At 45.0% G+C, this 13,637-nt stretch overlaps 1 protein-coding gene across 1 annotated transcript in view; it reads left to right on the top strand.

The window, feature by feature from the left end:
* The window catches only part of PDGFRL (platelet derived growth factor receptor like), a 47,562-nt gene extending 33,925 nt beyond the window's left edge, over window positions 1-13,637 (top strand). The window contains exons 3-6 of the mRNA XM_065899928.1: window positions 1,620-1,771; window positions 5,999-6,292; window positions 11,310-11,449; window positions 13,131-13,637. Coding sequence (XP_065756000.1) covers window positions 1,620-1,771; window positions 5,999-6,292; window positions 11,310-11,449; window positions 13,131-13,319 — 775 coding nt within the window. The 3' untranslated portion in view covers window positions 13,320-13,637. The remainder of the gene's footprint in view (window positions 1-1,619; window positions 1,772-5,998; window positions 6,293-11,309; window positions 11,450-13,130) is intronic.

Below are 13,637 nucleotides of genomic sequence, written 5' to 3' on the forward strand. Positions count from 1 at the left end.
TCACAATAACTACCACTAACCTGCAGTTATATGTAATTAAGATATAATTAGGAAAATACAGTGAACCGGGCATGGCATGAAGTACTTTGTATGCATTTTATCATCTAATGAATGTGTATTGGGTACATACTTAATTGAGTTAAGGAAGACAGTTTTGTTCAGCTGTTCTCCAGCTGTGGGTCTCAGGGGGAGTCCCTTCTGCTCTCTGACACTCAGTTTCCTCATATGCAAAATTGGGAACTGGATTCCTGCTTTTTAAGGTTCTTTCCAGTTCCAACACGGATGTTCAATTTTATGTCAGTCCCCTTGTTTCTAGAGAAACTTTACTGTATACTGCGCACAGATTTGTTGCTTAGGGAATATAAAACAAATAGGGTACTATTCGTGCCCCCAGAGTTTTCACCATCCACCGTAATAACAGGAGGCCAGAGGTGTCGGAGGGGTGAGAGGACAGAGGCAATTGCATCACTGGGAGAAAGCAGGGAGATTTCTGAGTTGGTTCTAATTAGAAGCTTCCTGAAGGAGGAGAGATTTCCGCTCAGTTGAAAGGAGGCAGTTGAGGGAGTGGGAGTACAGAGCATCTCCTGGCAGAACGGGTGGGCAAAGCAGCTATTCAGCGGAGACCAGAACAGGCTGTGTTGAAGACCAACCAGCGAGACATTCTGCTGTGTGCTAAATTTAAAGTGGTGACCGTGCTGTTACTGCAGCCTAGCACGGGAGAGTCTCGCCTACATCAGGAAAGTCTGTGGATCCCAGAGGGGATTTGAGAAGCATCCTCAGGTTGAAACCATTTATTTTGGCATCCTCACATGCCAGGGCCACGGTGGGGGAGGGCATCCATCCCGAGGATGACACATACGGGTTCCTAACATAATATAATACAATTAATTACCATGACAATCGGCTAATATTAGCGTTTAATAATAGTAAATATTTATGTCTCCTCATTTCAAAAAGGACCTGAAGGGGTTTGCAAATACATTCACATGCAACAAGATAAAAATACAAGAGATTAAAAAATGAGAAATTAAAAGAAGAAATAATAGTGTGGGGCCAGAGGAGAAGTGCCCCAAAGCTCTAAATACTTGACCAGAGGTGGGTGCATGATAGGGGCTCCGCGTCTCAGCAACCAATGCATCCTTTCCTGAAAGGGAGGTTTTTATTTTTAATAATGTAGCACCTCAAAGATTCCAAGCTTGTATTCAGAGCCTTATTCTTATTGATCAAAGAGGTTTTGCTTTCATTCCTGCTGACTGCTATTTAAATAAATTCATGAGAAACGAAAGCTGAAAGCAAGATGCCTGCCCAAGGCTTCGTGGCTGAACTTGTGCAGCTGCGTTGCTTAAGGAAACCCCAGTCCTGAGGTTGAAGAGAATGTCTTCTCCTTAGAAAACGTGACTTCCTTCTAGGAAAGGCCTTTCTCTCTGCCTCCCCCATCTACCCCCCCCCCCCCGCCCAACACACTTTTCCCCAAATACACTCTTTTATTAGTCAGTGCCACCTGAGAAAGGGCACTCTGCCTGGAGCCGCTGGGGCTTTATGTGCGAGGATGACGGAGCAGGGAGAGATGGGCGCGAGGCCCCAGCCCCACCGCGACCCGGCTTTGCTCTTGTTGACAGTGTGAAGCAGCACGAGCGCTACGGCCAGCTGACCCTGGTCAACTCCACCGCGGCCGACACGGGTGAATTCAGCTGCTGGGGGCAGCTCTGCAACGGCTATATCTGCAGGAGGGACGAGGCCAAAACGGGCTCCACCTACATCATTTTTACAGGTAAAAGGTTGGCTGCGTTAGTGGAACTCTTCAGACCTCTGGACCTGGTCCATATTAAAGGTTCCCACTGTCTGCTGATTATCAAATAAGTACAATCAGAGCGCTCGCTGTTTGCCAGGCTCTGGGCTCAATGCTTTACATCAATTATTTCATGTAAGTCTCACAAGAACCCTTCAGGGTCAGTACTAATATCATTTTTTTTTTTTTTTTCCAATGGGAAAGTTGAGGTTTAGAGAGATTAAGTCCTTCAGGTCAGACTGCAAGTAAGTGGCTGAACCTGGATTTGCACCCAGAACTGTCTGGTTCCAGAGTCTGTACCGCATTGTCCAATATTGTAGCCACTAGACATGTGTGACTTTAAATGTAAATGGGGATTAGTTAAAATTAAAGCTAAAAACTCAGTTCCTGGGTGGCACTCGCCATGCTTCAAGCGCTCTACTGGCACGTGTGGCTGTAGCTGTCCTAATGGATGGCGGGGACAGAGGACCACCCATCAACACAGAAAGCTCTATCGCACAGCGTTGCTGTAGACTTTCGGTCACTGTGCTCTCACAGTCTCTGATGAGCTCCTTTCCGGAAGCTCCTCCTTTCCGGAAGGATGCCTGGCTAAAGGCCTCTGCGCGTTTGTCTTTGTGAGTACTACGAGCTGAGGTTTGGGAGCCGTGTTCCCAAAGGCTGCAGCCTGTGAGGCTCCAATCCTGATGCCTGAATCCAAGTGAGGTGCCTGAAAATATGCAGATCTTCTCCCCTGTAGGGTCAGATCTGGGTTTGCCAGGTGGAACTTGCACTTGGAGAAACGGGCCTTGGAGAGTAGCTTGCCAGCCTCCTTCCTCTGCTGAGATCTCTAAATTCTAGAGTTTGGAGGAAGAAGTTCTCCGACAAGGCTCAGAGGTCAGGAACAGCTTTCAGAAATCTTTCAAATGCTATGCCCTAGCGCTGCTGTTGTCCAAGGCATTTCAGGTGAAGCCAGGAGGCTTTCTGAGTGTCTGGGCAGGGGCTGCCACAGTGACTTAGGTCTACAACTCAAATGACCTTAGGCTCTGGCCTTTAATGAACGCTTTAGCAAAATCTCATACATTCTCCCCTCCTACCCAAAGAGCTCCTCTCTGGCGAGCAGGTACACGAGCAGGGTGCTCTGCAATCCTGGAAACACATGCCTCTCATTTCATTTCCACAATACCATGAGGAAGTAAGTGGAAACTACTTAATTATCTGTTTTAGAAATAATAATGCTGATGCTGAGACGCAACAGGGCAAGGTGATGTGTTCCACGTTCCATGACTTCACGTGGTGGAGTAGAGGGTCAAACCCCGTTTTTCTGATCCAGGATCCAATGTTCTTACTGCCTCAACCCACTTTTAAGACAAGGTGATGGACAGATTGACAGGCACACACGAGCTGGCGTAAATGGTGTCGTCAGAATTGCTGACAGTTGTTCATGGGCCATCGCTTCTGAGTCTCATTCTGGAATGTGCCACCCAGAAGTGCCCATGTGCCCTTAGTATGATACGACACCAGGAAGCAGCAGTGGAAAAGGCAACTAATGAAGACTAACAGAGCCTGTTGTTCTGGACAAGAGCTGATACCATATTTCAAATTGCAGAATGAAAATTCTATGCGGTGGTTAGCACTGTCATGTCTTCCCCGAATAGTGGTTTTTGGAGCTGAGGTTTTGAACTGAAGACCTCCCTCAAGCAGACTGTCTCACTAGGGTTACAGGTTCTCTGAGTTCTGGAGGTAGATCCTCTTAACTTACGGAAGCCCTTTTGTGCATCAAAGGAAGGCTGAGAAAAATCAATATTTATTTCAACCTTCAAGAAACCTGGATCAGGGACGCGACCTAAAGCGTTGTATCGTTTTCTTATTCCTCGGCACTAGGAGTCCGGTTGGATTTTCGGTATAAGGTTTAGCAATGTGTCTTTTCAGCCACTGGGTGGGTTTGGAAAACCAGGATGGGCTGTTATGGAGGCTGTTGGCTCTGGAGTCTTTCAGAACATATGCTTCCCTACCACCCACGCAGAGAAAAGTCTGGCATCCATTATGTTTTTATGTTTCCTATGGTTTGATTGCAAACGCTGTGAAGCTTCTTTTGACTGTGGTTAATTTGTGCAATTTTTGATTAAGCAACTGCCACATGTTATATTTAATCTGCATCCAGGAGGCTCTCAGAGGGTTTTTCCCCCCTCTCTAACTTTATATTGAAATATAATGTATACAAAGGGAAATACACAAATCATGACTCTACAGCTCAGTGGGTGATCCTCAAGGGAACTGTACATATGTAACCACTACCCAGATCAAGGAGGAGGATATTACCAGCAGTAGGGCTTCTTCACAGTAAAAGGCATAGGCTCCAGTTTACAAATGTAGTAAAACCACATTAACAAGCACTTTACCAAATGTGGAGTTTGTTATAATTTGGATTTTAGCTTATAGCCTATTAACTAAGTTTTTTGAGTGGGGGGCATATGTGATCTATAATTTTAAATATAAACTTGAACATACTTTTTTTGGTAGATGGAATCTACTGATGGCAAATATTTTTTTTATTTTAAAGGAAATTCAGTATTATTTTTCAAGTTACAATAATCAAACGAATTAATAAAATATTTTATGTAGTACATGCTTAATAAATGTCAAGTGATGAATAAATGAAAGTTTGACAGGCTTAATTCATAGATAATAATTTGTTTACTCATTCATATATTCTTCCTGCAGCCTTTCTTACTCCATTCACTTGGCAAATACATATTTTTTTTCTGTTTGTCAAAGCAACTGGTGTGGTCACTTCTTTCAAAGCATGGATTATAGTACAGGAAGTAAGACCTCATTTTTGTGTTCTGAAGTTCAGATTGTCCACGTCTACTGACTTTGCTCGTTGGTTCAGATTCCTCCATAAAACCTTAAAACAAAAGTTGTTTCTGAATCTGACAACCATACATTCCTTAAATACGTTTGCTAAAAAGAGATCTTTAATACTATCTGCTCCAGATTCTCCTCTTTACAAATGGGGTTGTTGAAGCACAGAGAGATGAAGTGACACATTCAAGGCCACATGGACTTATTCTGTGTGAACACAGGGGTGTTAGGTACGATGTTGATCAAGGTGCCCTCGCCTAAGCCTGAAGGTCAGTTTATCATGAAGTGGCACAAGTCACCCAGGCTGATGGAAAGTCTTGCAAAAGATGGAGACTCAGTAAGCCATGATTCCATGTTACAGAAGCTGGCACTCAGAGCTAAAGAACTCTTGGCCCATGAAGACATTTGCTATTGTGTCCAGGAATTCTGTCCCCAACCTAAAAAACAAAAAAATCGTACAACTGGGGCACAAAGGCTAGTGAAGAAAGCCAAGAATAATTGTTTCGGGAATATTGTAGGAAAACATGGGAGACAATTTAATAAATGTTGAGTGTGATTCAGTTCAAAGATTTCTCTTAGATATTAGTGTAATCTCTCACAGAATGATCCAGAAAACAAAGTATTTAATGTGCCGTGCCCAAAACAAAAAACAAAACCCCCCAAACCCAATCCAGAGTCCCTTGACTGTCCTGAGGGATGTATGGATAAACCAGTCCTTATTTCTGTAAGATAAAAATGCCATCATCTAGAGCTTAAAGAACACGCAGCGCGATTTCAAAGGGAACAGGAGAAGTGGAAGCAAATGGCTGAAGGTCCCCAGCCCAGTGGCAGCCAAGCAGAGCCCAGAACCTGAGACCAGCAGGTTCCTCATCTGTCCCTCCTTGATTCCCTTTCCATTGACCTTGCCAGGAACGAGTCCTCTGGGCTGAGAGGACACCAGCACCCTCACTGGGCCCGTCTCAGAGAGGCTCTGCTGAGCCAGGAAATTCTTCCCAACGGGCAGATACTAAGCAAGGGCTGTGGGGCTGATTTCTCTAGACACACAGCAGATTGTCCACAGGTGTTAAAGCTGCTCTTAACACAAGGAAATCGGCCTCCTTCCCTGCTTCCTAAGTGGGACAATCCAATGGGCCTGATTTGGGCTTGAACTAATACCTATTTTATTTCCTTTAAGAAGATGGGAAGTAACATCCTTCTTCCAAAAAAGGAAAAGCATTTTTAAAAATAGCCTTTTCAATTCATAAGGACTCCATTATCCGAGTATGTTGCCGATCCACCCTCATCTTTGTGCCCTGAATATAAGAATCCCTTTAAGTGCTGTTACCTTGTTTCTCCAGAATAAATGAGGCTGTGTCTTCACCTTTGCAGAGAAAGGAGAACTCTTTGTACCTTCTCCCAGTTACTTTGATGTCGTCTACTTGAACCCGGACAGACAGGCTGTGGTTCCTTGTCGAGTGACTGTCCTGTCGGCCAAAGTCACGCTCCACAGGGAGTTCCCGGCCAAGGAGATCCAGGCCAACGGAACAGACATCGTTTATGATATGAAGAGAGGCTTTGTGTATCTGCAACCTCACTCTGACCACCAGGGGGTGGTCTACTGCAAGGCGGAGGCCGGGGGCAAGTCTCAGATCTCTGTCAAGTACCAGCTGCTCTATGCAGAAGGTAAGCCCGCTCCCCTCCAGGGCCGAGATGTGAGTCACTTCCAGCTGGTCTGCATCAGGTTCTGCCGTTCCCAATTATGGAGGGAAATTAGGCACAGAATGCTGTTCTTAAAGGCTCCTCTGCAGCACCGCCATTTCTAGTTTCTAGAACGTTCTACCTCCTTGCCCGTGACCCCAACGCAACTCCCCCCGACTCCCTTCTCTTCAAGTCCTTGTAACATTCACTCTGGTCCTGCCTCCGTGTGATCGATCATGGAGATCCCAGATCCCCATGTCAACCTCCCGTGCTCTCCAGCCTGAGCTTCGGGCACGCGGTCAGCCAGCGAGCAGCTCTCCTACTGCAGCACCACCCGTCACCTCCCCTCCCTTGACAAGTGGTTCTCTTGGGCCTCCCTCCCCCAACTTGCAGGAGAGAAAACACCCTCCCCAGCCCTGTGAGGGAGGAGAGGAGGTGGTCCCTCACTGATGACTCTCCTCCCTCCGAGGAACTCTGACATGAGCCTGGTGAGTGGTCTGCCTGTGGGGTGGAGGGGTCCTGCTCAGGGACCCTGTGATGGGAAGAGTGGCCCCAGAGCTAGCTGCTCTCTGAGATGAGAACTTAGGCTCCTTCATGCCCCTTGTTCTCAGCCGTGAGACTTAGTCACAAGGCCACAGTCTCCCACACTCTGCTACGAAATAAGCCTCTCAGCCCTCCATTAACCACCCTCCGCTGCAGCCATCTCTCTCCTCCATCACAGCCAAACTCCCTGAAAGAGCCCTCGCGGTACCCGTCCGTCCTCTCCCCTCCCACATGCTCCTTAGCTTTCTCCCCTAAGCTCCACCAAAGCAGCCTTGGCTAAAGGCCCTTCCAGGCTATTAAGTCCAGCAGACAAGTTTCTGTTCTTGTCCTTCTAGATTCTACTTTGCCTACGTGAAACCCTCTCTCCCCTGGTCCCATTTTTTCCTGCTTTTCCCACAGCCTTCTCATTCTGCTTTGCCAGCTCTTTAATTTTTTAAAAAAATTTTTATTGGAGTGTAGTTGATTTACAGTGTTGTATTAGCTTTAGGTGTACAGCAAAATGAATTAGTTATACATATACATGTATCCACTCTTTTTAAGATTCTTTTCCCATATAGGCCATTACAGCGTCTTGAGTAGAGTTCCCTGTGCTATACAGTAGATCCTTATTAGTTATCTGTTTTATATATAGTAGTGTATATATCTCAATCCCAATCTCCCAATTTATCCCTCCCCCTGCTTTCTCCCCCGGTAATCATAGGTTTGTTTTTTACATTTATGATTCTATTTCTGTTTTGTAAATAAGTTCATTTGTACCCAGTTTTTAGATTCCACATATAAGCGATAACATACGATATTTGTCTTTCTGTGTCTGACTTACTTCACTCAGTATGACAATCTCTAGGTCGATCCATGTTGCTGTAAATAGCATTACTTCATTCTTTTTAATGGCTGAGTAATATTCTATTATATATATATGTATCACATCTTCTTTATCCATTCTTCTGTCGATGGACACTTACGTTGCTTCCATGTCTTGGCTATTGTAAATAGTGGTGCAATGAACATCGGGGTGCGTGTATCTTTTTGAGTTATGGTTTTCTCTGGATATGTGCCCAGAAGTGCGATTGCTGGGTCATACAGTAGGTCTGTGGTTTTTTAGTAACCTCCATACTGTTCTCCATAGTGGTTGTACCAATTTACATTCCCACCAACAGTGTAGGAGGGTTTCCATTTCTCCACACGCTCTCCAGCGTTTGTAGATTTTTTGATGATGGCCATTCTGACTGGTGTGAGGTTGATACCTCATGGTAGTTTCGATTTGCATTTCTCTGATAATTAGTGATGTTGAGCATCTTTTTATGTGCTTTTCGGCCATCTGTATGTCTTCTTTGGAGAAATGTCTATTTAGGTCTTCTGACCGTTTTTTGACTGGCTTCTTTGTTTTTTGCTATTGAGCTGCATGAGCTGTTGTTATATTTTGGAGATTAACTCCTTATCGGTCGATTCATTTACAAATATTTTCTCCCATTCTGTGGGTTGTTTTTTCATTTTGTTTATAGTTTCCTTTGCTGTGCAAAAGCTTTTAAGTTTCATTAGGTCCCATTTATTTATTTCTGTTTCTTTTTTATTACTCTAGGAGGTGAATCAGAAAAGATCTTGCTGTGATTTATGTGAGAGAGTGTTCTGCCTATGCTCTCCTCTAAGTGTTATATAGTATCTGGCCTTACATTTAAGTCTTTAATCCATTTTGAGTTTATTTTTGTGTACGGTGTTAGGGAGAGTTCTAATTTCACTCTTACATGTAGCTGTCCAGTTTTCCCAGCACCACTTATTGAAGAGACTGTCTTTTCTCCATTGTATATTCTTGCCTCCTTTGTCATAGATTAGGTTACCATAGGTGCTTGGGTTTACCTCTGGACCTTCTATCCTGTTCCATTGATCTATATTTCTGTTTTTTGTGCCAGTACCATATTGTTTTGATTACTGTAGCTTTGTATAGTCTGAAGTCAGGGAGCCTGATTCCTCCAGCTCCATTTTTCTTTCTCAAGATTGCTTTGGCTATTTGGGGTCTTTTGTGTTTCCATGCAAACTGTAAAAATTTTTTTGTTCTAATTCTGTGAAAGATGCCATTGGTAATTTGATAGGGATTACACCGAATCTGTAGATTGCTTTGGGTAGTATAGTCATTTTGACAATGACATGGTATACCTCTCCATCTGTTTGTGTCATCTTTGATTTCTTTCATCAGCATCTTACAGTTTTTTGAGTACAGGTCTTTGGCCTCCTTAGGCAGGTTTTATTCCTAGGTATTTTATTCTTTTTGATGTGATGGTAAATGGGATTGTTTCCTTAATTTCTCTTTCTGATCTTTCATTGTTAGTATATAGGAAAGCAAGAGATTTCTGTGTATTAAATTTTGTACCCTGCGACTTTACCAAATTCACTGATGAGCTCTAGTAGTTTTCTGGCAGCGTCTTTAGGATTTTCTGCATATAGTATCATGTCATCTGCGAACAGTGATAGTTTTACTTCTTTTCCAATTTGGATTCCTTTTTCTTCTCTGATTGCCATGGCTAGCACTTGCAAAACTATGCTGAATAAATGTGGCAAGAGTGGACATCCTTGTCTTGTACCTGATCTTAGAGGAAATGCTTTCAGCTTTTCACTGTTGAGAATGATGTTAGCTGTGGGTTTGTCATATATGGCCTTTATTACATTGCAGTAGGTTCCCTCTATGCCCACTTTCTGGAGAGTTTATCATAAATGGGTGTTGAATTTTGTCAGAAGCTTTTTCTGCATCTGTTGAGATGATCGTATGGTTTTTACTCTTCAGTTTGTTAATGTGGTGTATCAAATCACATTGATTGCTTTGCATATATTGAAGAATCCTCACATCCCTGGGATAAATCCCATTTGATCATGGTGTATGACCCTCTTAATGTGTTGTTGGATTCGGTTTGCTGGTATTTTGTTGATGATTTTTGCATCTATGTTCATCAGTGTTATTGGCCTCTAATTTTCTTTTTTTGTGATATCTTTGTCTGGTTTTGGTACCAGGGTGATGGTGGCCTCATAGAATGAGCTGCCTCTCCCAGGTTTTAAGTGTTGGAGTTCCCCAAGGCACCTTCTTTGTCTGTCCTCATCCTCTTCCTGGGTGTTCTCAACCATGGCCATGCTCTGCTGCGTATCTATTCACTAATCACTCCCAGGGGAATGTATGTGGCCCGGATCTGGGAGTGCCAGCTTCGTGTATCCAATTCTCTCCCTAACATCTGTGCTGAGATGCTTCACAGGCCCTTCCTTGGACTCTGGGCCTTCCTCCCAGGCCTGGTTCTCCAGCTTTCCTCCTCCCAGTGATGGCACTGCAGTTCCAGGGTGCAGGAGCCCCAAACACTCCCAGCTCCTCCCAGTTCTTTTGACTTATTCCATCAAATCCCCCAAATTCTGCTGTTTCTCTCCGTCCTACTGCTAAGAGTTCAACTATCATCATCTCTTCCTTGAGCCAATATGAATACCTTTCCAACTGCTCTCTTCTGTGCCCATGCTTTCTCCATCTTCCACACTGTAGCTGATTATAGCTCCAGTTAAAACCATTCAGTGGGTTTCTGCTTTTCCTAGCAGAATCTTCCACGTGGCCTGAAAGGTCTTCTTGCATGGCCGGCCTCTGCCCTCTCCCAGGCTTCCCTAACCTCCCCTCCGGACCTGTCTGCTGGTGCCTCCCCTTTTTCCTTCAGATTTTAGTTCAAACCTCCCTTAAGGAAGCCTTTCCTGCTTCTCAGACCATCCTGAACCTCCCCAGCACTCTGGGCTTCTCCTTCAAGTTCTTCCCACAACTCAGGTTCTAAACCAACCACACAGTGACCTGCTGAGTGTCTGCCTCTCCCATTGGAATAGAGGCCCCAGAGCTCAGAGACCACGTCTGTCTGGTTTGCTGCCATAGCCTCCACTCCCAGCACATGGCCTTGCTCAAGGCTGCTGTCAAACTTACTCGAGTGAACTGAGCCTAATGAAGCATTTTGTCTCTGAAATTCTGTGACGTAGAAACATCACGCACCCTTCCTACAAATGTCTCCCCCTTTGGTAGATTCAGATTCCCTCCTGTACTTCCTGAGGCCGCACACCTGTCCATCTTCACCCATCAATGGCTCTCCCTCCAGGCTGCCTTCTCTTCCTTCTACTTGCTCTGCCCCCAGTCCCCCTCTTCTCCCTCTGCCTTTTTATTCCCTTCACGTGAGCTCCTGGCAGACCTTCTGGGCTCTTCTCCTCATTACAAGTGTAATGCCTGGAACTGGGGACTTCTGGATGACCACCCCGTTCTGGACCACCAAGGTAGAGAAAGAGGAGGTGTTAGAGGAAACCAGAAGTGGTGGAGAGGGTAGGCCCGATGCTAGGTGGGGAGCTGAAGAAAGGCAGGAATGTTCCATACCTGCCCAAAGAAAAGAACACGTCTGTTGGTTTGTCTCTGCCATGGCCCATGGATTTCATCTCACGTCCCCTGTCCCCTGCTCACTTCCAGTTCCCAGTGGTCCTCCATCAACAACCATCTTGGCATCTGCAGACAAAGTGAAGGGTGGGGATGACATCAGCGTCCTCTGCACGGTCCTCGGGGAGCCGGATGTGGAGGTGGAATTCAGGTGGATCTACCCAGGGCAGAAGGTAAGCATACCCCGGCCTCAGCCAGCTGCCTTACTTGTTTTGTTCCCTACCCGTCCCCAACTCACTGATACGGACTGTAACTTAAAGACGTATGAGAGACGTGTGCAGCTATGGTAGGGCTAAGGCTCATTTGTTTTCTCCTAAGATGTTTCAGTATATTTACAAATGGCTTTTTTTAAAGGACAGGAAAAAGGTGACTGGGTTCCATTAGGCAATTCAGTCAATGTACTCTCTTCATGTTATTTTTCTTCATGACCCTTAAGGAAGGGGACGGGGCATGAACAGGAAAGGAGGGCCTCCTTCCTTCACCTGCAACCTCAATCTTAATTCTGGGTCAATTGGAGGCCAATCTAACCTTCTGGAATCCTTCAGTATTCTCCCCTATAAAAGCTGGGCCCTAAAGCAAGGAGCTCTAAGTAGACAACCACCAAGTTGGCATATAAATCCAGGCCTTCAAAAAGGTGCTGTGAGGCCGAGATCATTTTAAAATAGACTTCCCATAAAAACAACTACAGCACATGTAGCCTCTGGGCCTGTTCTGCTCACAAAAATAAACAGCTTTGCTACCAACATGGAATAATCCCTTTGTTGCCAGAAGAGATTTGGCCTCCTAAGATGCACTCACTCGGTAGCAAATACACTTCTGCTTTAAGGGCTGTGATTGGTGGAAAATAACTCCCCCTGGAGAATGGTACTTTTCTAGTACTAGGTACTTGTTTTTAAAAAGTGTTGTTCCATGTAGAAGACATTAATAATTTTCATTAGAGGTGGGGTTTTTTTTTACGTTGCTAATTAGCAGAAAAGGTATTAATTTAGTAATACTATAAATATTACAATTATGTTAAACGAATCCAGAAAACACCACTTATCACCAAAGTTGGAAGAAGCATCTCAAAAGCGATCATCTCACTTTCTAGAAATACGAAGTTAAGTCACCTAGGGTGTCACGTTATCCATCCTCGGGACAACTTCTCTCCCACTGTAGTCCTATGGCACATTTGACTCATCTTATGTCCCCCTCTCCCAGTCTGAACAATTAGGGGCTCGTATTCATTTACACGGTGAGTGCTTCGGGCTTCTTTTTGACTTTAAGTTCTGTGAATAAGAACCACTGTGCGAAGGGGTGAACGTGGGGAGGGTCAACAGGAGAGCAGTGGAAAATTTTATCTGTATTCTTATGCCTCATACCAGTCCCACATTCTTGGAGTTCCAAAAGAATAAAATTTATATTAAGTAGAAATATTGATGAAAAGGGCAGAAAGAGGGGGCTTCCCTGGTGGTGCAGTGGTTGGGAGTCCGCCTGCCGATGCAGGGGACACCGGTTCGTGCCCCGGTCCGGGAAGATCCCACATGCCGCAGAGCGGCTGGGCCCGTGAGCCATGGCCGCTGAGCCTGCGCGTCCGAAGCCTGTGCTCCGCAGTGGGAGGGGCCACAACAGTGAGAGGTGCGCGTACCGCAAAAAAAAAAAAAAAAAAAAAAGGCAGAAAGTGAAAGCCAAACAGCATAATGAAATTCAAGACTGCTTGGGAAAAATGCCGCCTAAACTGACTAGACAGTGTTGAGCTGCGCATACCAAATAGTCTTTTAGAAGCATGTGCTTTGCACTTTGCGGAGGATGAACGGGAGCTGTTTACAGCAGCTTGTGGTTTGTGCTTCAGCCCCGGTGGGTGTCGTTCAACAGGATGAAAGGCCTGTGACGATTCAAGACACTTGGCGGCTGATCCACAGAGGACTGGGCCACACCACGAGGATCTCCCAGAGCGTCCTGATCGTTGAAGACTTTGAGATGGTTGACGCAGGTTATTACATTTGCACCGCTCAGAATCTCCGAGGACAGACCTCAGTAGCTACCACTGTGGAGTTTTCCTGACTTGGAAGATGAAGTATAAATGAATTGATGGAAAGCCCACTTGTGTACCCAACCAGCTCCAGGGTTCTTTTGACTAGTGCTTTGCCAGAGGCTGATGTCGAGCGCCAAACCCCAGGCCCTGCCTTGTGAGTCAGACCCAGACCTCCAAACTAAAAGGAAGTCACCCGGTCTAATTATAGAAGTGTTAATTCTAGCAGAAAGCATGTATTCTGACTGCTGACCTACATATATGGGTTTCTAGTGTTTATACTAAGAAGGCATATATGTAAACAACTTTATATAATCATTTCTATTAAACGAGCAAGTTTTTGTAAAAAA

This window comes from Phocoena phocoena, chromosome 21, assembly GCF_963924675.1.
Source record: "Phocoena phocoena chromosome 21, mPhoPho1.1, whole genome shotgun sequence".
NCBI lineage: Eukaryota > Metazoa > Chordata > Mammalia > Artiodactyla > Phocoenidae > Phocoena > Phocoena phocoena.